Source organism: Mobula hypostoma, chromosome 24, assembly GCF_963921235.1.
Source record: "Mobula hypostoma chromosome 24, sMobHyp1.1, whole genome shotgun sequence".
NCBI lineage: Eukaryota > Metazoa > Chordata > Chondrichthyes > Myliobatiformes > Myliobatidae > Mobula > Mobula hypostoma.
The window spans coordinates 610,017-636,558 of NC_086120.1; the positions used below are offsets into that span (position 1 = coordinate 610,017).

The 26,542-nt window shown below is 41.7% G+C and overlaps 1 protein-coding gene across 7 annotated transcripts in view; it reads left to right on the forward strand.

Moving 5' to 3' along the window:
* Positions 1 to 623: 623 nt before the first annotated feature.
* LOC134337450 (polypyrimidine tract-binding protein 1-like) overlaps positions 624 to 26,542 on the forward strand; it is a 39,505-nt gene continuing 13,586 nt past the window's right edge. For 2 of the 7 annotated variants that reach the window (XM_063032469.1, XM_063032472.1), the window contains exons 1-8: positions 624 to 746; positions 1,873 to 1,903; positions 18,596 to 18,677; positions 18,787 to 18,962; positions 21,149 to 21,295; positions 23,641 to 23,808; positions 24,502 to 24,612; positions 25,031 to 25,202. In XM_063032469.1, coding sequence (XP_062888539.1) covers positions 739 to 746; positions 1,873 to 1,903; positions 18,596 to 18,677; positions 18,787 to 18,962; positions 21,149 to 21,295; positions 23,641 to 23,808; positions 24,502 to 24,612; positions 25,031 to 25,202 — 895 coding nt within the window. In that variant the 5' untranslated portion in view covers positions 624 to 738. Of the gene's footprint in view, positions 747 to 1,872; positions 1,904 to 18,595; positions 18,678 to 18,786; positions 18,963 to 21,148; positions 21,296 to 23,640; positions 23,809 to 24,501; positions 24,613 to 25,030; positions 25,224 to 26,542 lie in introns of all 7 variants that reach the window. The other 5 variants (XM_063032470.1, XM_063032473.1, XM_063032467.1 and 2 more) reach the window with 3 other exon arrangements.

The window sequence follows — 26,542 nt, forward strand, 5'->3', positions numbered from 1 at the left end:
ATGTTACTTAATTCTAGTGTTTCCATCCCTTCCCAAAGCCGCCCCCCCCCATCCCCAACAAGTGCAGTCTCAGTATTGCTCCCTCCTCACGTCTCCACTTATGCCCTTTACACCGTGCCTCTGCAGGCCTGCCCCTACATCTCTTCCACCTCCTCCCCCACCCCGTATCCAAAGAAAGCATATGAGGAGTTGGCAATGTCACTGCAACTCCCCTTATGCTCCTCCAAGTCCTCGTCGCCTGTTGTTCCCTGTAACTCCATCTCTTACTAAAGTCCCCTTGGCCCCAACGAGTGCACTCTCAGTACCCCCCCCCCATTTCCTCATCATACCACGTCTTTCTTCAACCCCCCCCCCCAGGTTTCCCCATTTGCCCCTCACAGCACGTCTCTTTCACTCACCCCCCCCGTCTCCCCATTTGCCCCTCACAACCCGTCTCCCTTTTCTTTATCCTCCCCTACCCCCATGTCAGAAAATGCCAGAGCAACCAACGTCGTCACTGTCGTTCACCGGAAACCGACCATTTCCGCCGCGAGACGCCCGCTGACATGATGCTCCACGTTTACGGTTTGATTCACCCAATCGCTCAAGAAGCTGACGGGATAGGTCCCGCCCTCCTTCGCCAAGCACCAATGGGCGGCGGCGACAGTGAAGATTGACGTGGCGCCATTTTCTGGAGGTATATGTTCGGAGGTCGGCCGTGGTAGCCGCGGTTTTTCTTTCTGCGCTCTCTGCTCTGCAATGGACGGGTAAGTGCTGAGCTCCGGGCCGCTGGCGGAGAAAGCAGGCCACGTGTGGGTCAATTGTGCTCTGTACGTTGTGTTCAGTCCGCCGCAACGCTCTGGGTGCGCGGCATGTTAGCTGGGGGAGGGAGCCGCGCTCCAGGCCCGGCATGTGGTGTTGGGCTTCGTGTTACCGCCCTGCACCTCGTTACCGGTCGGCAACTACTTTCGTATCCCCAGATGTGAAGCGGCGGTTATATAGTGAGGTAGGAAGAGAGCCGGACCGTTGTCGCCATTCTGAGCTAGCAAAATGGCGGCAGAGCTGGAGGCCGCTGCTCAGGAGGCACCGGCGCCACGGTGCGGGGAGGGGGTGTAAGCTGTAGGGGGATCGGTATCAGGTATGTGGTGTCTTGTGTTGAATTTATTTTTTTCTCTCTTCCCTCTGCCCTGCTTTACACTTTTTTCTTTGCCCACTCCCCTCCCCTCTGTCCGGCATCTCCCGCATCTTTCCCACTAGTCTGCCTCGAATCCCCACCCCCGCCATTCATTCCTCCAGGTTTCTGTGCGTACAACTTTTTTGTGCAGTTTTGGTGTTGGGGGGTTGACTACGATTCTATGGGTCCAGTCTTGCCTCGATGCAGGGAAATTGCTGTGTTTTGGAAGGAGGGTTTTTTTTTCTCTCTGAAGTAGGTAGGGAAGGCTGAGTTTGAGAATAGGTGTTGCTTTCCTGTGCCATATCGCTATATATTTGAAATTAGTTTGTGAACTATATAGTTGTAGTGATCTATTAGGCCCCGAGTTAAGTAAAATCTCGTCTTTATTTGCACGTTTGTCAAATTCAGCAATTCTAAAATGTTCCCACGGAATAAAACGTAATTTAAATAGTAGTCCTGAAATTTATACTGTGGATGTGTTCTGAAGGTGTTTATCTTGAATTTAGCTGGAATGAGATTGGAAGTTAGTACTGTAAGTTGTGATCAGATATTTTCTTTTCCACAACCCAGAATAGAAAATTTGAATAAAGTGATAGAGCTACAATCACATTAGATGCATTAGTCTGTTTAATCCTCCCCTTAACGCGTAATATTGCCTTATTTTAACTGTCCTGCGATGTTATGGACGTGTCTTCTAACTACTTGTTTTTTTTCTACAGCATTGTCCAAGATATAGCAGTTGGTACAAAGGTAGGTTTCGCTTTTAATTTAGCAATTATGGTGCTCCACTTAAGTAGCCTTACATGATTGATTTGTAATGTGGATTATTTCTACAGATGCACTTTACACCATATGTCTTGTTTGCATTGTTACATTTATGCTAAAGTTCTGTAGTTTTAAAACTTAATATTGGATTTAGTTTTGTTGCTCTGTCCAAGTGGAATATGAGAGCTAGTGATGTTCTACGCTAACCACTTAGTTCCATTGCAAACATTGATTTCTTGTAAGGATATTCAATGTACCAACTTAACTTCGCCTTCATTAAGATTGCAAGGTTCTAGAACAAGATGCCATCTCTGGAAGTGTAACATGTTTCTTCAGGCTTGGAGTGCAGAAACTATGAATGAGCCCTTTCTTTCAGGTTGTATATAGAGCAGAGCAACTGAAGTACCCTGGTATTTGTAGTTTATTACTTGTAGGTAACAGCACTCCTTAGATCCAGCAGTATTTTGTAAATGTCTCTGCTCAGAACCACTTTTTTTCTTGGTCGGTGAAAGGTCATCAACCAAAAGCAGAGAAACAGTTCATCTTACTGTAGACCAAGTACAATTTCTGCATTTGCACAAAATTCCAACATTTTCAGTTTTTTTTCTCCAATTGTCAAACTGAATGGTACTGTAGAACAGACTGTTCTACATAGCCAACAAAGGCAGGCAGAGCTGGAGCCCAAGAATAGACCCAGTTAAAGCCAAATAAAAAACTGAAACCACATCAAATGGCAAGAGCTCTCCTAACCAGCTCTTCATACAAACACTGGGCTCCTGCCAGAAAACACCAAATCTGATCTAATGGAATGAAAGGACATGTCATAAATTTTGGGACTGCTTTGATATGCACCTCCACCCCACCCATCAAAGTGGAACTTCCTGGCGGCCAAACATTTTAATTCCCATTCCAATGTCAGTCTATGGCCTTCTCTTGTGACAAGGTGAGGCCACCCTCAGTGTGGAGAAGCAATGCTGTCTGGGTAGCCTCCAACCTGGTGTCTCCTTCTGGTTTTAAAAAAAAACCCTCTCCACTCTTCTATTCCCCACTCTGGCCTCTTACCTCTTCTCACCTGGCAATAACCTCCTCCTGGATCCACGTTCTCCTGAGATCCACTCTCGTCTCCGATCAGATGCCTTCCTACTCATCTGCCTTCACCTCTTCTAGCTATCCTTCTTACTCTCTCCCCACCTTTTTATTTTGGTATTTATTCATTTCCATAGATGCTGCCTGGCTTGCTAAGTTCCTTCAACATTTTGTGTGTTGCATTGTCTATTAATCTATGTCTGTTTAACTTCCATATGATGTCGCTTTATAATGTGACTTTCAATATTCCATCTCGTATATTGCTCTAGATTTTCCTTCTGCAGAGGGTCGTGTGATAATGCAGCATTTAAACTTAGTTGGCTTGATGTGGATTTGGGTTTGCAGTTGTGTACTGTTCTTTGGTATAACTAGGCTTGTGAATCCAGTTCCTCTGAGAGCAGAAGGCGCTTCAAAATAATCTGGAAGGTGCTATCAGGCAGTTCCTATTGGTTTTCCATTAATATTGAATATTTTGTATCAAGTTACTGTAGACCTCTACTGAGGCAGGCATCACTTTTCTAATGTCGGGCTCATTAATTATATTGCACTTCCATGAAGCCTCTGAAAAAGAATACTTGACGGAAACATTTTAAAAAAACTAAATGCTACTATAAACATACTACGAATACGAAGAGCATTCTTTTTGTGCTTTCATATTATGAAAATTACAGGCACTTCCTTTTGTCATCATGCTGGTCAGGTTTCTCTGATTTTCATCCCATATGGAGAACTGTGCTGCAGCAAATGTGTATTTAGCACCTTGCTCAGTAAAGCACTTCTTTGGTTGGTTGGTTGATCCTGTCAAGTGCATTTAATCATTGGTGTGTTTGTTCAATGTGGTGGTTTGTAAAAGTGTCCTTAAAAGGCAGATGCAATGAAGAGGAGGACAGAATTGAAAATGCCTCATAATTGCTGAGGCAATACCTGGGGCACTGTGAAACGGAAACAAATATATTGGAAGCATTCAGACAGTATCGGGGTGGGGGGGTAGGAAAGTTATGATTTCCTTCCGCATCTACTCTCACCCTCTCTCCTGACATAGTTTTGTCAGTAATGCTGAATGTTTTTTCTTAAGATCCCGTTTCTGGTATTGTCTTTTGAATAAGATATTGAATTACATTTCTACTTGTATTCTTTGGCCTTCAGTTGGGAAAGATCTTGGTTATTCTTATAGTTGCAAATGCCTAGTCCCTGATTCGGAGCTAAACTGACTGGCCAACTGAAATAATCTTCTTCTTTATCATTATGCCCTAGAATATCAGTATACCCCTCCTTAATCTTATTCTCCTCCATGTCATTCTTCAAAGTCAAGTTTGCTGTCACATGCACACATTAATGGATGTACGAGTGTAATGAAAAACTTGTAGCAGTATGGCTAATTCATGGCAACATTCATGTGAAGCTGTAGAGTTTTTACACACCATCAGTCTGGATACTAAGTGCTTGTCTGATATGTGGCACTGGCTGGAAATGTAGTGGCATCCGCACCAGACTTCGAGACAAGTGGTCCTGGGTTCGAATCTGGCCGGCTCCTTGCATGTTTTCCGTCCATGCTGGGTTGAGCATTGAGCTAGCAACTTGGCCTCAAAGAACAGACGGAACATGCTAAAGAAATGTCAAGGGATGCTGTCCTTGACATAGAAAGGAATATCAACTATAGATGCAAAGTACTCATTTGATGTCTCACCCACTTCCTCTGGCTCCAGGTGCATTCCCACATTTGTGGTTATAGTCCCAGTCTCTCCTAGCTATCCTCTTGTATGCATGTACAAATTGCCTTGGGATTCTCTTGATCCTACTCACCATAGACACTTGTAATACTGAATGGTAAGCTGTATCATTATGGTCTTGAACAGAAGTTGCTCAAAGTGATTGATTTGAAAATTGGTCATGTGCTCTTTGGATACTCAGGCAGAAGATTGTTGAATGCAGTTTGTGGCAATGAGTTGTGTCCTGTTTTTACAGAAAGCTATAATTCATGGCCATTTCCTGTGACTTCGATCTCTACTAAGAGCAGGATTTTTCATTGAGGAAGTAGCTAAAATTAAGCAGAGGATTGTATGTTTTTAAAACTATTTAAGAGGCTTTGGTTTACTGCACAGCACTCTGGACTACATTTTTTGCCTTGGTTCTAAGAGCAGCCGGTAATCAAGTGTGTGTTATGTAGAAACCATGTAGAAGATTTCTACTACATTTTGCTGAAGAGATAAATTAGGAAGTTGTTTAATAGTATGCTCTCAAATCGTCAGAAATAGATATTCACTTCAGGCTGGTTACTAGACTAATGGCTATGAAAGACATATTAAATACCTTAATGTATTTAATACATTTAAAAAATCATGTGGCATATTCAAATTAGTTTGGGATGGTTGGTTTGAGATTTTTTTGTTTATGCTGAGATTAATTTTGCCTGAATAGCTTTTTCTGTAATTGGACACCACCCCTTTTTAGTTCTGGTTTTGGTAGCAAAAGTTTCTATTGCTATGCCAACAACTTTTGTGTACACTTTTTGCTGACTGTGAGAACAAATTTTTCTAAAGCTCTTTTAAAAATTTTGATATTCTGAAACATACTTTGATTTTTATCTTGTCATTAAACGGGTGCTTTTTAGTTATTGGTGTTTTAAAAATGATTTGCTGGTTCCCTTTGCCGGATAGTGGAGTTTGTGTGCAGTTTCATTTTTGGCTTTGGGAATTGCCATTTTCACTTATTTTTGCAGTAGTGCTAGTATTATCTTGATCTTCCACTTGACAATTGTGAATTGAATGCTGCTGCAGGCAAAGAAGCATTTTGAGGTCTGAGTTGCAGGTCAGCAAATTTAGCACTCTGCCAAACCCAAACCCAATGATTGAAGTATCTGCATTGAAGCTATATTCATGGTGGATTCAAATGGTCACCTGTTTAATCTGTAGTATTAGAGGAGATAGTAATACTTGGCACTCCAGATACGATTGAGCAGGTGTTTGGTATTCTTCTTTTTCATATTTGTAGGGCAAAATTCTGTTGAAGCCAAAAGAGGCATTGAGTGCTGCCTGGCCTTACTGCTGTTGAGCTGTAATAGCCAAACTCACATCTAGTAGTGACAATTAGGGCAGTATTATATATTTCATTCTTGTTTCATGGGGTTACGTTACTCTGTCTGTTTCCTTTGTTGCCTGAATGCTCTAAGGGGAAGTATTGAATCTCCCCGCTAGTGTTTCAAAGTCAAAGCTAATATTTCAGCTGGCAGCTGGGAAATGAACCTTATCCCAGCTTTACCTGTGAGTTGAATAGTTAAATATGTCCACAGCATTACTTAAGGAAATATTTACTATTTAGATATTAACGAAGCAGTGTGTTTTATTTTAACATTCATTTGTTATGACGCTACTTTCACTGAAGTATTTGCTCTACTACTATAGATTCTTGTATACATTCAGTGAAATGGATATTTCCATTAATCAGTTGCAGTTAGTGGCTCCAACTGTAATCCTGATATCTGGTGCTCTCTTTGCCAAGTTTCATTTACTTTGTATGATTCTTGGGTTTCTGTCAGAAAATGTACTGTTAAGTAGGTTAGTAAGATGCTGATAATATACCCTAGTATGTAGGCAAAGTTCAGATTTATTGGGAGTTGATGAGAACGTGAGATAGTTTTTGTTTGGGTGTGGTGAATGACTTTTGGTCATCAACAAGGTCTAGAACAATCCATGACTATCCTGTTGCGATGGTTTGGGATGTTCCACCACTGTGTTAAATCCTTTGGAATGTGCTGAGTGTAAATTGCCTATTGAAATCTTTTCTTGGTTGCAACCTTTTAAAGAGTATATATGCTCTTGTTTACCTTAGAATAGCCAGTTCTGATTCTGTAGCTTTTCAATACTGAAGTATCACAGGACAAGCACAAATTGTTAGCCTGAAGAATTTGCCATTCCTTTTGAGTCAGTACTATAGTTGATTCCAAGCAAAGATGTTGGAGATTTTGTGCATAGGTATTAAATGCCTGTTGCATCTGCATATTATTTAAAGTGCAATCCCATGATTTAACTTCCACTGTTTAAGATTGGAGGAAAAATCAAATCTAATGCTCCTGTTTCATAGATTTGTTTATCTAGTTGTCTAGCATTGCAAATGTCTTTCATTTGCACTTGTTTAGCTTGATTTACTGTACAAGTAGGGTCAGGGATTGGCATTTCACCATGAGCAACAACTATATAATGGCGTTCAAGACAATGTTGTTATACTCTGCAGGATTTTATCTTTAGATAACAGCATTATAATTGGCTTGTCAGGCCCAATGAGCCCACACCACTCAGTTTTACTGATGTGACCAGTTAACTTACACCCATACTGCTTTGGAAAGTGGTTCGAAACCAGAGCTCTTAAAGGGCACCCATGATCACGGAGAAATTACAAACTCCTTAAAGACAGCAGTGGGAATTGAATTTGGGTCACTGCATCTGTAGTAGCATTGCACTAACTGCTACTTGAGAGCTGTATTTTCATATCTGAGGCAAGGCGTGTGGTGTGTGTTTGTGTTTTTTTTTGCATCCCAGCAGTACACGTTATGTGGGTAAGCACAGTGGACAATCCCACTTCTGGTCTTGGCATAGGAATTTGTATGTTGTAATAGTGATCAAGTCAGTGGAGAAGTTGGTGTATATGAAAGTCTTTTCCCCTTCACAACAGACATCCTGTCAAAGACCATTTTGGTATAATCTTCCAAACTCGAGTGCATCACATTTTTATACACTTACAAATTAAATACAATTTTTACAATGACAGTGACATTGTTTCCTTTGTACACGTTTACACATTGTTCAAATACCTTTGCTGGGACAAGTTAATTCACATTGATGGTCTAAAAATTTCTAAAGGGCAGAGTACCTAGTCGTCCAAGGTTAATGTGAGGGTTGACTCCCTGAGTACACTAATATCCCAAGTACGTTGGACAGCAATTTTTTCGAAAGCATTGGTTCCACAGAAATGTTTTGTGGTTATGATAGACTGTTGGAAGATGAATACAATTTTAATTTCAGGCTGCTTGTATCACATAACAAGAAATGTGCATTTAATTGCATAGCAGTGCTCACACTTTGCATAGTTCAACTTAGCTAAAAATGTTGATAATTTTGATTTGTGCTTGGTGTCTGAGGCTTCTTGTTTAAGTGTATAACAATGATCAGCCAGCATTGGTGCTTTCTATTTACCCTGATACCGTTTCTCCATGACTGCTAATGGTGCCAGGATTTGCAGGGAAGAAGTCTAAATGGGAAGACAAAATGAATCTTTAGTGAAATGTTTTGTAGGCTTGGAGTCTGGTGCTCTGAAGTTGCCAATAAAATTTTCAGCAACGTCCTTGAATATTTTCCATTCGATTTTCTCCAGTCCCTGCTAGAATTTCTTAAAATTGCCTGTCATTGATGACCCATTTGATTTGTTGACCAGCAAAGTGCCTTCCTTAAGAGGAATTGATTGTGTGGATGGTTGGAGGCTTTTTCCTAGGGCTGAAATGGCTAACACGAGGGCACTTTTAAGGTGCTTGGAAGTAGGTACCAAGGAGGTGTCAGGTAAGTTTTTTTACGCAGAAGGTAGTGAGTGCATGGAATGGGCTGATAGCAACAGTGATGGAGGCTGATACATGTAGCTTAGAAGAATAGATGGCTATGGGTAACCTTAGGTAATTTCTAATGTATTGTGCTGTAGATTTTCGATGTTTCTGTGTTTAATCTTGGCCTCAGTTATTCCAGGAAGCATCTGTCTCAAATATCGAAATCCTTCATGGAAATTTTTGTGCCTGGTGACAATAGATTCCATTCTTGCCTTGAACCCAGTAATTCTGATTTTGCCTTTGACAAATCCAAGTCTCTGACCTGGTCATTTAACTCAGATTGAGTTATCAGATGAGGCTCACTCAACATATAGGGTTCAAAATCTGTAAGAGTGTCATTTTCTATTCCTGGATCGTGCATCATGGCATCTTCGTCTGCCTCCTTTAGACTCCATGTCTCTGGTGACTTCGCTACTGGGAGACTATCATGTGACACAGGTGTCATGGTTGAACAGAGCTTGGGCTTTTCAAAGGCTTGTAATAAACTTAGCTAACAGCATGTTACTCTGCATTGCATGGATTATGGTGAGAAGGCCACCTTTAATATGTCTTGGTTGGGTATGATTTGGGTTCAACCAAACAGGAAAGCTTAAGTGCTCCGATGAGAGAATGGAAATTGTGATGAATGCTGTGTAGATGCTACCTGTGCAAAGTTATCATTCCCCAGGAAAAACAGACCTTGCACTGCATAACATTTAAAGTGGAAGTACATTTACAGATATTTCAACTTTAACCCCAGTTAAAAGAAAAAGGCCCATTGCAGTTAAATCAGGCTGAATGTGCACACAAACCGTTGGAGCTTGTTACTGTAGTATTTGGGTGTATTGCTTTACTCAATGCTGAATTCCCATCACCAGCCACAGGTCTAACTTCCCTCAAAGAACATCACGAACAAACTGGTGAATTGGTGCTTCCTCCGTGAAACCATTCGTCAGAAACTGCTGAAAAACATAACAGTAGAACCTAACAGCATAACAGTAGAAATACAATTTTAACTATGGCATTACATCCTCCCCCCACCAAAAATAGTCATGTCCTCATGACTTTAAGCCTTTGAACTTATGAAGACTTTTAAGTCTTTTGAACGAGCCTGTGGTGGCCAGTGCTAACAGGTTTGTTGTTGTGTGCTGGGGCAGTAGGCTGAGGGTAGCAGACACCCAACAAAATCAACAAACTCATTCGTAAGGCCAGTGATGTTGTGGGGATGGAACTGGACTCTCTGACAGTGGTGTCTGAAAAGAGGATGCTGTCCAAGTTGCATGCCATCTTGGTCAATGTCTCCCATCCCACTACATAATGTACTGGTTGGGCACAGGAGTACATTCAGTCAGAGACTCATTCCACCGAGGTGCAGCACAGAGTGTCATAGGAAGTCGTTCCTGCCTGTCGCCATCAAACTTTACAACTCCTCCCTTGGAGGGTCAGACACCCCGAGCCGATAGGCTGGTCCTGGACTTATTTCCTGGCATAATTTACATATTTAATTTTTTATGGTTTATTATTGCTATATTTATACTCAATTCTTGGTTGGTGCAACTGTAACGAAACCCAATTTCTCTTGGGATCAATAAAGTATGACTATCACTTATCAAACCATTATTAATAATGCAGTATTCAAATGAATTTTGTAATTTCAGGACCCCCGAACCATTTGTAAATGTGAATAACTTCTTCCTATTGGGATGGATGCAACACTTTTTTTCCTGTCTGAGATCTCCTTATGTCATCTTCAGCATCAAGCACTCCTTGTGACTGTTCATGTTTACTTAGGGATGCCTCCTCCTCTAGGAAAGTGGTGTGCTTTGTCATTAGCTACTTCTCCAGGATGTAACATGACATGTTTAGACTGGGTGTACCGTGCAGTCCTTTGTTTATGTTCGTCATACTACTTAAGGCTGATTTATACTTGTGCATCAAGCTTGCGCCGTAGCCTATGCAAGTGGGCAACGCCGTTGTGAGCATTTATACTTGTGCGTTGGTGTGTCTGTGTCGCTCTACAATTCGCACACGTCACACATGCGTGCACACCTGCCCGTGCAAGGCTTCATGGTCATGGTAGTCTTTCTCGGGGTAAACAAGTTTAAAGCGAGCATCTTTTTTCGTAAAAGCGAAATGTGTCCTCCATAATTTCGGATGTTTGTAAAGCTTTATGGAAAGCCTTGCAGCCAGAGTTCCTTCCCTGCCCTTCAGTCGGCCAATGTGAAGCTATTGCAGCGTAGGAGGAAATGCGATGCTACCAGGCGGACCAATCACAGTTGTTGCTGTCTGCGTTGCCATGACGCGTAGTTACATTTTGGGAGAGGTGCGCATCAGGCTGCGGCGTAGGGTTCGTGGCTACGCTGTACCTACGGTGTCAATTTGATGCCGAAGTAAAATCAGCCTTAAGGGAGAACTTGCACCTCCTCGATGATACAATGGACAGGGTTTTCAAAAATTCTCTCCTTTCATGTTCTTATGAGCCTTCTCACAATCAGTATTTGTTCCCACAAGAGTGGAAGTTTAATCTTCTTCAACTGTAGCAGGGAAAACCGACTCTAGTATATCACTAGTCTTTGCTATTCCAACATCTGCATCCAAACCTCCAGTTTCAACGGCAAATAACCATCAAATAGGTAATCATTATCGCTAAGCCCCTAAATCTCAAAGGTACTGAGATTTGGTAAATGTGTCAAATACTAGTTCTAAAAGGATCTATAAAGTATCTTGAAAACCTGTGTCAAGTATAGCTCCAGCATAAATACCATCAGACCATATGGATACATCAGAGCTTGGTCCCACTGAAGCGCCAGTAATGGTGTTTTGCACTGTAGTATTTCCCTTGATAAGACAAATTGGAACATGCTGTCTCTGAGGTGCCAGTCTGTTCTTGTACTGCATCTCCACACCCTGTAGTTTTGCTTCTTCTGGTTGATGAACTGCTGACTTGCTTCTTGAAGATATTCCTGTCACTTGCTATGTCCAACTATGTAACAGAAAATACTTGGTCACTTCTTTAGTCAAAAGACTCTTTTCAGCAACATTTTCATGGCTGTGCTGAGGTCTAGAGTCAAACTGAATTTCAAATACAAATTGATTAGATTGGTGTAGTGGTGACACAGAAACATAGAAAATCTACAGCACAATACAGGCTCTTCAGCCCACAATGCTGCCGAACATATACGTACTTTAGAAATTACCTAGGGTTACCCATAGCCCTCTATTTTTCTAAGCTCCAGGTACTTATTCAGGAGTCTCTTAAGACCCTATTGTATCCGCCTCCACCACCGTCACTGGCAGCCCATTCCTCTCTGTGTTTATATAATTTTTAAAAAGTGCAAGCTTCCCCCCTGACATCCTCTCTGTACCTACTTCCAAGCACCTTAAAACTGTGCCCTCTTGTGTTAGTCATTTCAGCCCAGGGAAAAAGCCTGACTAACCACACCATCAGTGCCTCTCATTATCTTATATGTCTCTACCAGATCACTTCAAATCCTCTTTCACTTCAAAGAGAATGTAGCTGTTACATTACCTCTTAGCTCCTGAACTCAATCCCATGATTGAAGGTTGATGTTTGCGTTCGTAACCACACAGTCAACCTGCGCAGCAGCTTTGAGTGTCGTATGGACATGGACCAAAGTTCCCTCTGATCCTCCACACTGCCAAGAGTCTTGCCATTAATACCGCCATCATATTTGACTTACCAAAATGAACCACCTCACACTTATCTGGGTTGAACTTCATCTGCCACTTCTCAGCCCAATTTTGCATCCTATCAATGTCCCGCTGTAACCTCCGACAGAACCTCCACACTATCCACAACACCCCCAACCATTGTGTCATCAGCAAATTTACTAATCCATCCCTCCACTTCCTCATCCACGTCATTTATAAAAATCATAAAGAGAAGGGATCCCAGAACAGATCCCTGAGGCACACCATTGGTCACTGGCCTCCATGCAGGATATGATCTGTCTACAACCACTTTTTGCCTTCTGTGGGCAAGCCAATTCTGGATCCACAAAGCAATGTCCTCTTGGATCCCACACTTCCTTACTTTCTCAATAAGCCATGCACGAGGTACTTAATCAAATGCCTTGCTGAAATCCATATACACTACATCTACTGCTCTATCTGTTCATCATTGTGTTTAGTCACATCCTCAAAAAATTCAATCAGGCTCGTAAGGCACGACCTGCCTTTGACAAAGCCATGCTGACTATTCCTAACCATATTGTGCCTCTCCAAATGTTTGTAAATCCTGCCTCTCAGGATCTTCTCCATTAACTTACCAACTACTGCAGTAAGACTCACTTGTCTATAATCTCTACTCCCTTTCTTGAATAAGGGAACATCATCTGCAATCCTCCAACCTTCGAAACCTCTGCTCCTTTGCCTCCCATGGTAACCTAGGGTATATCTCGTCCGGTCCCGATGGTTTATCCAAGTTGATGCTTTCTAAAAGCTCCAGTGCATTCTCTTTCTTAATGTCTTTATGCTCAAGCTTTTTAGTCCACTGAAATTCATCCCTACAATCGCCAAGGTCCTTTTCTGTAGTGAAGCAAAGTATTCGTTAAGTACCTCACCATCTCCTGTGGTTCCATATACACTTTTCCACTGTCAGGCTTGATTGGTCCTATTTTCTCACGTTGTATCCTCTTGCTCTTCACATACTTGTAGAATGCCTTGGTCTTTTCCTTAATCCTGCTCGTCAAGACCTTCTCAAGGCCCTTTCCGGCTCTCCTAATTTCATTTTTAAGCTCCTTCCTGCTAGTCTTATAATTTTCTAGATCTCTTTCATTATTTAGTTGGTTTTTTTTTTGAACCTTTTGTAAGCCTTTCTTTTCTTCTTGACTAGATTTTCAACAGCCTTTGTACACCTTGGTTCCTGTACCTTACTGTCCTTTCCCAGTCTCACTGGAATGTACCAATGTAGAACACCACGCAAATGTCCCCTGAACATAGAAACGTAGAAAACCTGCAGCAATGCTGTGCCAAACGTCCTTACTTTAGAAATTATTTAGGGTTACTCATAACCCTCTATTTTACTAATCTCCATGTACCTATCCAAGAGTCCCTTAAAAGAACCTATTGTACCCACCTGCACCACCGTCGCTGGCAGCCCATTCCACGCATTCACCACTCTCTGCGTTTTTTTTTAAACTTACCCCTGACATCTCCTCTGTACCTACTTCCAAGCACTCTCATGTTAGCCATTTCAGCCCTTGGAAAAGGCCTCTGACTATCCACGTGATCAATGACTCTCATTATCTTATACATCTCTATCAGGTCACCACTCATTCTCTGTCACTCCAGGGCGAAAAGGCCAAGTTCACTCAACCTATTCTCCTAAGGCATGCTTCACAATCCAGGCAACAGCCTTGAAAGTCTCTTTTGCACCCTTCTCCTTGATGTCCCTGATACTGTTGGGTGGGCTATTAAAAACACCCAGTAGAGTTATTGACCCCTTCCTGTTCCTAACTTCCACCCTCCGTGGCTTCCTCCTTTTCTGCACCCATGGCACTATTTCTGATCAGCAGTGCCACGCCCCCACCACTTTTGCCTCCCTGTCCTTTCTGAAACATCTAAAACCTGACACACTCAGTAGCCATAACTGCCCTGAGCCATCCAAGTCTCTATATTGGCCACAACATCATAGCTCCAAGTACTGATCCAAGCTCTCTGCTCATCCGCTTTGTTCATGATACTCCTTCTATTAAAATAGACATATCTCAAACCATCAGTCTGAGTGTTTCCCTTCGCTATCACCTGCCTATCCTCCAATCTTACAGCCAGCCGCCCCTTCCTCCCTCTTTTTGGTTTGGTTCCCATCCAGCGATTCTAGTTTAAACTCTCTCCAATAGCTTTAGCAAACCTCCCTGCCAGGATATTGGTCCCCCTCGGATTCAAGTGCAACCCGTCCTTTTTGTACAGATCACTCTTGCCCCAAAAGAGGTCCCAATGATCCAGAAATTAAATTCATCCTGAATTAGTTTGACAATTGTAGATTGAATGGGAATTAGATTGGATCTGTCCTGCTCTTTTTGTGTAAATAGAGCTGGCCAATTTCCACATTGTTGGGTGTTTGATTTGGTACCTTATTGACCATAAGACCATATGATGTAGGAGCAGAAGTAGGCCATTTGGTCCATCAAGATCTGTTCCGCCATTCAATTGTGCTGATCTAATTCTTCCAGTCATCCCACTCCCCTGCTTCTCTCTCTCTTCCCCCCCCCCCCCATACCTCTTGATGCCCTGGCTAATCAAGCTAATCAGTGACTTGGCTTCCACGGCCGCTCATGGCAACAAATTCCACAAGCTTACCACCCTCTGACTAAAGTAATTTCTCCATATCTCTATTCTAAGTGGACGTCCTTCAATCCTGAAGTTGTGCCCTCTTGTCATAGATTCCCTTACCATGGGAAATAACTGTCATATCTAATCTGTTCAGGCTTTTTAATATTTGGAATGTTTCTATGAGATTCTCCCCCCCCCCCCACCCCAACCATTCTCCTGAACTTTAGGGGATACAGCCCAAGAGCTGCCAGATGTTCCGCCCTTTCATTCCTGCACACAATACTCCAAGTGTGGTCTCACGAGTACCTATAAAGCCTCAACATCTCATCCCTGCTCTTACATTCCATACTGCTAGAAATGAATGCCAACATTGCATTCGACTTCTTCACCTGGAGGTTAACCTTTAGGACTCCCAAGTCCCTTTGCACCTCTGCACTTTGAATTCTCTCCTCATCTAAATAATAGTCTGCCCATTTACTACTTCCACCAAAGTGCATGATCATACACTGTCCAACATTGTATTTCATTTGACACTTCTTTGCCCATTCCCATAAATTATCTACGTAGCCCTGCAGGCTCTGTTTTGTCAACACTACCTGTTCCTCCACCTATTTTTGTATCATCAGCAAATTTCGCCACAAATCAACTAATTCCCTGTGGAACTCCACTGGTAACTGGCAGCCAGCCAGAATGGGATCCCTTTATTCCCACTCTGTTTTCTGCCGATCAGCCAACGGTCCACCCATGCTAGTAACTTCCCTGTAATTCTCTGGGCTCTTATCTTGCTAAGCAGCGTCATGTGCGGCACCTTGTCAAAGGCCTTCTGAAAATCCAAGTACAGCACATCTGCATCTCCTTTACTCACCTTGTTTGTAATTTTGTCAAAAAAGAATTTTTTTTTGTATTGGATCAACTTGGCTAGAGGGAAAAACTGGTTCTCGGTAATAACAGCTGGAATACTGTTTGTTCCCAATTACTGTTGCAATACCCAGTACTGCATGCACATCAAACCATGAAAACATTTTTTGATCAAATAGCGATTAAATCATGCCATGTCTTTTGGTTCTATAGGTTTTTTTCCCAGGGATCCAGAACATTTGATTACCTACTCAAGTGCTTTTGGCATTACTGCATGCATTATCATTCATTGTGAACTGTGTGCAGCCTCTTTGAGGTGGCTGCTTAATTGCTTATTTTTATTCTTTCAAGGAATGTGGACTTTGCAGGATGGCATCCGTTAGTCATGTGAGACCATGGATCTGCGCCTGGAAAGTCTTCACTCTCCAGGGTGCAGGCCTGGGCAAGGTTGTATGGAAGACCCCAGCAGTTGCCCATGCTGCAAGTCTCCCCTCTCCACGACACCAATGTTGTCCAAGGGAAGGGCATTAGGACCCATACAGCTTGGCACCAGTGTCGTCGCAGAGCAATGTGTGATTAAGTGCCTTGCTCAAGGACACAACACGTTGCCTTGGCTGGGGCTCGAACTCACGACCTTCAGGTCGCTAGTCCAGTGCCTTAACCACTTGGCCACATGCCCACTTTGCAGGACGAGGCAGCTTTTAACTGCACAGTCCATGAGTGTATATACCCACGATGCTGTAGGGAGTTCCAGGAAATTAACTCGGTGTCCTCGAAGGAAAGGGGAAAAACTTGGTTAATTGGTTTAATATTGCCACAAACACCATCTTGCAGTGAAAAGCATGCCTTGCATTCTGTTCATAACAAAGCAATACATTTCAACAGTGCATTGAGACAGTATAATGCAAAACAATAGAAATGCTGAATAAAGTTAGTTACAGAAAAAGTACGTGGTGTCTTCTGACCAACAAGAGGGAAAAGGGGAAGGAGTGGGTTTTTGATTATTCTAGCTATTTTACCAGGGCAGCAAGAAGTATGTACAGTCCATTGAGGTGAGGCTGGTTTCCATGATGTGCTGAGTTGTGTCCACAATTGTCTGCGGTTCCTTGCAGTCACAGGCAAAGCAGGTGCCTCACCAAACTGTAATGCACCTAGATAGGATGCTTTCTATAGCACATCCATGAAAATTAGTAAAGGTCAAAGGAGACGTAGCAAATTTTCCAAATGAGGATGTTGTATGGGGTGGACAGTAACACCAGGTGGTGGCACACACCACCATTCAGAACGAGATGGCAGGATTGTTGAGCTTTTGGTTATGGGTCACTTAATTGCTGCAAGCAGATTAGCACATTTGATCCTATATTGCAGTTACTCCATATTGGCACCTTTATTTTACATGTCCATTGCTATTCCTAGTGTGCCCTTCGGCATTCGTTGTAGCACAGGTTGTCTCGAAGATTGATTATGGTGATTGCTTGATTATAATTGGTAATGGATTAATCATTCCATGCCATTGTTGATGTGTACATTTTGGGTACTCAAGGGTCATGTCTCATGGGTGCCCAGTGATCTGCTGAATCGAACTCATTAATTATAATTGTAGTACCTCATGATTCATTATTGTTTGAAAAGCATTTGTTAGGAAGAACGTATAGTATGCTTCTGCAGGGCTACAGAAATACGGGATACCATTATTCCATGTTCCATGTAATGGTTCTGTTACTTGGAGAACTATTTCCTGTTTAACCACTACTTTTTGTAGGCTTTTCTGTATTTTGAGGGTCCAGGCAATGAATCCATAATTACTATATCTGAGCATAGTTCTGAGGCATTATTTGGCACTCGTTGGCAGCCAGCTTCAAATCTGCAGAAGTAGGGGTTTGCTTAAGACTTGCTTACTTAGCACTTGGTTGGATAAAATGCCTTGTTTCAATATTTCTGCCTCCTGTAGACATCAATGCCTAGGCCATTTCTTTTAAATCAAACCCATATGTTTGCTGTAGTATGCCCTTATCCAGAGAGTTAATGTTTTGAGTTTTCTCAGTGAAGGATCAACTTGTACACTTAAGAATGTAAACTACAAAAAATATTCAGCATATCAAGGGGGAAATTTTTACAGAATATTGGTAACATTGCATTTACAAAATTTGCTAGTCCAAAGTTCAAAGCACATGTATTATGAAAGTATATATACATTATACAGCCTTAAGATTCATTTCCTTACAGGCAACAGATAAGAAACCCAAAATAATCCATTTTAAATTTTTTTAAAAAGTCCAACAAGCACTCAGTGTACAGAGAGGTGGGGAAAAGACATTATGCAACAAAAGTAAGCAAATAGCATTTAGAACAAAATTAAAATCTCAGATTCTAAGCTCAGAGCAGGTCCACAGTCTCAGTATAGTGAAGAGCAGAGTAAACGTTGCTGAGCAGCGGGCAGAACTGGCCCAGCCCTCATTTCTGATCCTAGCACCCTTCCTTTTTGATCCATCTGGCCTGGCGTTTAACTCGTCCAAACATAGGGTCATTCCTCGCTCTAAGACCCAGGCCCTGTTGCATCAATGTGCTCTGTGCCTGGACCCTGACACCACATTTCGGCCTGTGCCCAACCTTTGCAAATCGGCCTGGTGCTTAGATCGATCAAGCTTCAGTCTGTATGTGGATGGACCCCAAATTTCCTTTGCCTCGCATGCCCTGGCTCTGTTGACTATGCCTCGACCTTGCTCCGACTTTGCATTCTAACACCACGCCTTTGCTTGTCTTTTGTTTGCGATGATCATTTACAAACTGCCAATAAATTGTTGCTTGTCCTTGGCAGCGCTCCCTTGACACCATATGAAACAATAGTAAATTATCCTTTCTCTTTGCAGCGGGGGTCTGACGAGCTTCTATCTGCTTGTGCTACTAACGGTCCCTATATCATGAGCAATTCTACTCCCTCTGGTGAGTACAGTAAGTATCTCAACATTTTACATATTACTCATTTGATTTGTAGAAAACTGAGCTACGATTATAACATGGAGAATGCTAGTGCCTTCACATTGTTGTTAAACTTTTCCAGCCAATGGCAACGACAGCAAAAAGTTCAAAGGAGAAAACAGAATTTCAGGAATAATGCCATCCAGAGTCATCCATATCCGTAAACTTCCCAATGACATAACTGAAGCAGAGGTTATCTCTCTGGGCTTGCCCTTTGGAAAAGTAACAAATCTTCTCATGCTTAAAGGCAAAAACCAGGTTGGTGTTGTTTTTCTTTTAGTTTTTTGATTTGTGTCTCCAAGCAAATATTTAGTGTACCTGTGGTTTAGAACCCTGGGATCTTGGTCCTTCCAACACACATGCAGGCATAGGCACAGAAATGACACTATATAAATGTTTGCATAGGTTTGCTTGAAAATTGAATGGCTGATGAGATGTAGCTGGGTTTTGAATGTAGTGGTACGGGACATCAAGTTTCTGTTTCCCGTCAGAAGGTAGTTGCCAGAAGATGGCATGTGTTGAATGGTGGAAAAGTCAAAGATCATTAGATTAGATTATGAAGACACGCAGTCCTCTTTTATTGTCATTTAGTAATGCATGCATTAAGAAATGATACAATATTTCCTCCGGTGTGATATCACAAAACACAGGACAGACCAAGACTGAAAAAAACTAACAAAACCACATAATTATGACATATAGTTACAACAGTGCAACAATACCATAACTTGATGAAGAAGTCCATGAGCACAGTAAAAGTTCAAAGTCTCTCAAATGTCTACAGATTCTTGATTTCAAATTGTACGATGCAAACAGGTAGGATACAGCCAGTACATTTGTAGCAGTTTGTTTTCTCACTTGAGGGCATGCTAAGAAAGTAGTTGCTGTCATACCTGATTGTAGTTGGTCTTACAGCAAAGAAACATTTAACCTCTATGTCGTCAAATACAGGGGTCCCCAACCTTTTTTGCACTGCGGACCGGTTTAATATTGACAATATACTTGCGGACTGGCCGACTGGGGGGGGTGGGGGTAGGGTTGCCAACGCACAAGAGTAGCAGTCAAATACATTGTGTTTACCCTGAGGTAGACTACAATGACCGTGAAGCCTTGCGCGGTCACCTGTGCGCATGCGTGACTTGCCGATTTTCCACACACACACACACACACCTTTTCTTGGCGATTCTGTTCGGGTGGTGGGTGTGTTAATCACGACTGGAATATAGGTGATAAGTAGCTAATACTCTCAATTTTGTTTTTAAAAGTGTTTATCTAACGAATTTAATATTGAACACACAGCGCATATTTTCCACGCATGAATATAGTGCTAAGTCAATTATCAGGGGAGGGCAGGGGAGCTTGAAGTAAGTGTTGAACGAACTTCCAGTAGAAATGGCAGAAACAGGTTCGATATTAGCATTTAAAGAAAAATTGGATGGGTATATGGACAGGAAAGGAATGGAGGGTTATGGGCTGAGTGCAGGTCGGTGGGACTAGGTGAGAGTAGCGTTCGGCACGGAGTAGAAGGGCAGAGATGGCCTGTTACCATGCTGTAATTGTTATATGGTTATATAGTTATTTGTTACTTATAAGTTAATAGCATCATAACATTTTAAGTAACGTTTAGATATTAAACACACAGCACATATTTTCCCCATATGAACATATAAAATCATTGCTACACACCAATATCGCTGAATCAGTGGGAGCCCTGGGCTTGGTTCCCTGCAACAAGACGGTCATATCGAGGGGTGATGGGAGACAGCGATACTCGAAGGGGGTTCCTTATGTCCAGTCTATTCCACAATTTAGTTTTCGTTGCATTCATTGCAGAGGTATGTTGGAAATGGAAGCAACGTTTTCAGTGCTTACATGGCTATCTCAGGATATTTAGCCTTGACTTTGATCCAGAATGCCGGCAGAGATGTTATGTCAAACACACTTTTCAGCCCACCGTCATTTGCAAGCTCGAGGAGTTGATCTCCTTCCCACACTGACATGGATGACACGCGGGTAATGACCTCACTTGCGTTCAAGCTCAACAGGCCATGACAGGGAATGAGGAAAGGTGCAACTGACTCATATTGCCAAATATATATCAGCACTTTTTCCCTGTAGTAGAAAGTCCCTTTGGCCTTTAATATCAGTTTCACTTGTATAATATATGCTTAGTTATTTTGAACTTATTTTAAACCCATGCCTCTGCAGATAGTTTCTGCTAAAGAGAAAATTTTTCATACCAGCTTAAGAGTATATAGAATTATTAGATACACAATCTTAAAATCAAGAGTGGAGCTCCATTGTGGCAGATACAAACATCTTGATTTTATTTTCTTGTACTTCAGTCAGTACTGGTTCAATTTTCTGGAGTGTAGTTCTTAATTATTCTGTAGATGATACAGTGAACTTGCTTATATTTCAGTTGATTTGTTTGCACGATTCAGGCTTTCATTGAAATGAATACGGAAGAAGCTGCTAACACAATGGTGAGCTACTATGGCACTGTAACTCCGTACCTCAGAAGTCATCCTGTCTACATCCAGTACTCTAACCACAAGGAACTGAAAACCGACAATTCTCCCAATCAGGCAGTGAGTACTATGTTGTTTGATTATTGCCAGCTTGCTCCATTTGGTAACTTACGGGTGTAATTTAGTAACTTTCATTGTCCTGCAGCAAAGAAACACCCTTTGACACCTTCCTGGTGAACTGGAAAATCGCAAATTCACTCCACTCTTCAAGGGGGGGAGGAAGGCAAAAGAACAAAAATTATAGGCCAGTTACCCTAACCTCAGTGGTTTGGAAATTGTTGGAGTCTATTTATGTATGTAGAGGTCGTGTATAGGCTTCCCTGTGTATTCTAAAGGTTACTCCTCGGGTCCCTATGAAGTCTCTCTAGATCTTGATTTCCCCAACTCTTGGGGGTGGGGTAGTAGGGCTGTATTCAATAATTCTATTTAAATATCAGAGAATGTATAAAGTATACAATCTGAAATCTTGCTCTTCACAGACATCCATGAAAACAGAAGAGTACCACAAAGAAGTAAAAACGTTAGAACCCCAAAGCCCCTTTCTTCTCTCCTTTCACACACAAGCAGCAACAAAGCATCAACCTCCCTCCTCCCCACATATTTCAGCAAAAAAAGCATCAGCATCCACCAGGCAAGCAATATTAATGGCCCCTAGAGAAACCATGATCTGCAGTGCAGAAAATCTAGTGGTTCACCTGACCAATTTCACGTGCTACGCACTCTCCTCCCATAAAGGGGCAGGGAGCTGTTCGGAGGGGAGAAACAAACCAATTCGCTGATTTACAGTGCTGAAGTCTGCTGCACCGCTTTTTCTGAGATCTCTGACTTGAGAATCAGCAGCAAACTCTTTCCCCACTCAGAGAGAGTGCTGTGGTTCACCGAGTACAGAGGCCTCTGATAGCTGATGCACTGTTCCTGGTATTCTGTTTTCTCCCGCGATGCTTTAGTTGGCACTACTGGCATAGAATTGAGTGCGGCTGCAGGTCAAGGCCACCTTGAAAAGGGGAGAAAAGAGACATTATAAGGGTAGAAATTGAGCTGTTTCTGCAGATCAGCTTGAAGAAGCTGCCATCGCATTCGCCTTGTTTATGCCCAGACCACTTAAGATATCTGTGTCTCCTGAACTCCAGTGATTAAAATCCTAGCCTGCTTGACCTCGAGTCCTGGCAATGTAGTTATAAATTTTCTCTAGCTTAATGGCAACTTCACTGTAACAAGGTAACCAAAACTGAGCACTATTACAAATGTTGCTTCAGCAACATCTTGTACAACTGCAACGTAATGCCTCATCGTCATTGAGTCAAAGAACTGAGTACGTAAGGCCAGCTTCCCAAAAGCATTCGTTATCCAGTCTATCTGTCACACTATTTTTGGGGAACTACACTTTATTAGGTACGTCCTGTACCTAGTAAAAGAGTCACTGCTGGTATGTGGTCTTCAGCTTCTGTTACCCATCCACTTCAAGTTTCAACTTGTGTGTTATGTGTTTAGAGATGCTGTTTTGCACCTTGGTTATTTGAGTTACTGTTGTCCTCTTGTCAACTTGAGCCAGTCTCGTCTGATCTGTTTCATTAACAAGGTGTTTTCTCCCACAGTTCTGCTCACTGGATTTGTTTTTTTTTGTTTTTCACACCATTCTCAGTAAACTATGGAGACTTGCGTGTGCAGTTTCTGACATGCTTAAACCACCCTATCTGGCACGAACAATTATTTCATGGTCTAAGTCACCTGAATCACATTTCTTCCCCATTCTGGTCACTAGCTCTTGATAACAATCTTCAGATCATCCTGTGCTTTTTGCCATCAAGCTAATTATGCATCCTATTGACTAGTTTTCCCTGTATCCCAGGCAGTCCAATTTTCCATATTAAGTAGCCATGCAGAAACTTAGCAAGGCCCTTGCTAAAGTCCATGTTGACTACATCTATGTGCACTGCCCTCATCAACAACCTTGGTGACTTCAAAAAAAAAACCTCAATCACATTCATGAAACATGATCTCCCATGCACAAAGCCTTGCCTTTGCTAATCTATGCTATGATTTAAAGTGAAACTTCATAGGAAGACTCATTGAAGGACTGATGCATGTAATACGATTATACATAGGATACATAGGATGGTTTTAAGGTTATAAGTTGGTTTAACAGGAATTTTTGAAAGTAAGGGTAGGGTGTGCTACTTGATGAAATGGTGGAAACAGATAAAATGCTGTTTAGGAGATATTTAAATATATAGCCACAGCATTGAATGATATATTTCTAATGCAGGCAAGTGGGGTTAGTGTAGATGGAGCAGAAAGGCTTGATGTGGTCATGGTTGACCTGAGGACCCATTTCTGTACTTTACAATTTTGAGTCTAGTATAACAAAGGCTAAGTATTCCAAAATTTCTATTCCAATTTTTCAGAGAGCGCAAGCTGCTCTTCAGGCAGTAAATGCTGTGCAGAGTGCAAATATGGCAATTGCTGGAACTGGTGTACCAGATTCTGCAGTCAATCTCACTGGCCAGAGCCCTGTTCTGCGAATCATTGTGGAAAATCTCTTCTATCCAGTTACTCTTGATGTTTTGCACCAGGTGAGTTCAACTTAGAACTTAATGCTAGAAATTGTTCCTCCATAAAGTTTTGAAAGGTGATGCTGGGGCCCTGTGAAAAGTGGATATTGTGGGACTAGAGATGTTGGTCCAATTTGTTTGCAACTGCTATCGAATTGGATTTCTGAATAGAACCAATATGGTAAATGTAATTCTAAAAATCTTTACTTAAGGGAAAATTGCTATGATCACATATGCAAGAGATCTCGGGTTGGGTGCAAATGCTTGAAATTTGGAAGTTTCTAAATTGAGTACTTCTAAATGACAGCATGCTGGTATGTCTACAGTGCTTCGAAATGAATTTTGTAATTCACTGGTTGAAGTGTGTCTGCTTTTCTATGCTTGTCTGCTGTCATATTTGGTGTGTTGATAAGGTAAAAATTGATAATGAGAGTTCAGTGAAGCTTAATGCAATGTGTAGTGCAACACAGTGGTACACGTGGTAAGAACCTTATGTAGTAAGGGCACAGGGTTAGAATAGCGGTATTGTCTATTCATTGAAATGTTTGATTTAATGACCCTTTCTTTTGTAAGTTTTGCATAAGTACTTAAGTTATAAATTCTATCTAAGGAGTATGGAGGGCTATGGTAGAATAATAGTTTGGCGTGGATTGGATGTACCCAAAGACCTGTTTCTGTGCTGTGGTACTCTATGACTCTTTTCTTTGATTGCAGATCTTTTCCAAGTTTGGCACTGTATTAAAGATCATTACCTTCACAAAGAATAACCAGTTCCAGGCCTTGCTCCAATATGCTGATGGGTCCAGTGCACAACATGCTAAACTGGTATGTTGCAGTATATTCTAACGAGCTAGAGGCCGTGATGTCATCCTTCATGAATACTGGTTTCACGTATGCAGTGAGCTTGTAGTTTTACTTGGCCATATTCTTAAGAGCTCTCCCCATTGGTTGCTTAATTGTTGGTTATTCATGATAAAATGTGGCAGGCGTACAGTGCTTTGACTTTGAGGTCAATTACATAGCATATCTCCTACCCACGAGGTAGTGAGCATTGAAACTAGCTGTACTACTGCACCTAACTCCATGTAGACCAGAGTTTAAATATTGTCTAAGGTGTTGCCCATCCATTCAAGCCACAGGTCTACTTGAATTTACTGTTAAGATACAATAAAATTAGCAGTAATTTATGTGTGTTTAGAAGAAATACTGTATCAGTAACTCCAGTGTGTACCTTTTCTGTTAGGCCTTGGATGGACAGAACATCTATAATGCCTGCTGCACTCTGCGCATTGACTTCTCTAAGCTGACTAGCCTTAATGTTAAGTACAATAATGATAAAAGTAGAGACTACACACGTCCTGACTTGCCATCTGGTGACAGCCAACCTACCTTAGACCAAACCATGGCCGCTTTTGGTAAGGAAGCCTCCCTACTAGGTAAATACACCCTCTCTGAATCTTTAAGTGTGTGTGAGTGTGACTGTTTCTATGCTAATATTTACACATTGGTGAGCCTTCATCATTAATGGGGATTTGTAATCTGTTTTATTTTGTGGTGGGTGCTGTGCATAATTTAGAACTGTAATCTTAAAGTTTAAAATCTTTAGCTCTTAAATTAACTCAAGCATTTGGTCCAGCAGTGTAATTATGATTCCTTAGATTTCATGGTTAGAGAAGAAGTTAGTTATTTGTTGGCCTGCCTCTGAGGTCTGAGAATTGGTTGCTATATTCAAACCCTTATGAGGAACTAGAATCTAAAAGCATTAAGAGTTTAAAGTCTATTCTAGTGCTTTTAATGAAATTGCTTAATCACTTTAACCATGTTCATTGAAAGCAGTTTCTAAAAGCTCTATTTGAGAGGTATTCTACACTTGTCCTGCATTGAACTACTTTTGTTGAAGTTTGTTTTTTAAAACTTAAACAGCAGTTACCTACTGTTCAAGTTACAACAGAGTTTTGAATGTTTATTTTAATTTTAAGGCTATATTGTAAATTATAACACAAAACTGATTCAGGTAATTGGGTGTTTTCTTTCTTTACCAGAAAATCGAGCATCTGATTTCCCTCCCAGCTGTAGTTCTGTTATAGATGCAGAGCTTCCTGTTTATAGAATTGGAGCAGTATGGCATGGATACAGGTCCTTCAGCCCAGTCAATAGTGACTATCGTGCTCGTCCAGCTAGTCCCAGTTTCCTGCATTTGGCCCATGTCTCTCTAAACAATGCCTCTTCATATACCTATCACGTGCTTCTTTAATGGCACTATTGTATCTCCCTCAACCACTTCCTCTGACAGCTCGTTCCATATACTTTCCACCCTCTCCCTGTCACCCTAAATCTATGCCTCCAGTTTCGACTGGTAGCATCCACCTTATGTATGCCTCTCATCTTACACATCTATAAGGTCACTGCTCATTCTCATATTCCACGGAAGATTTAACCTTGCCAACCTGTCCCTATAACGCAAGCCCTCTAGTCCTGGCAACGTCCTCTTGTATCATTTCTACACTTTTTTTCAGTTTGATCACATCCTTTCTATAAGAAGGTGATCAAAACTTGACCTTCCAGATGCTGTTTGACCTGTGGAGTTCTTCCAGCAGTTTTTTTTTCTTGCTTAAGTGTAGAAATGTGTTGATCATTGTTTCATAGAAGCCAGTGATTTCCAGAGTGATGTATAACTGTTAACTGGGTGCTTCATTGATCAATTGCAAACTATGGAGCATAATCCAGCTGGTCCTGAAGTTGTCTCAAATACCAT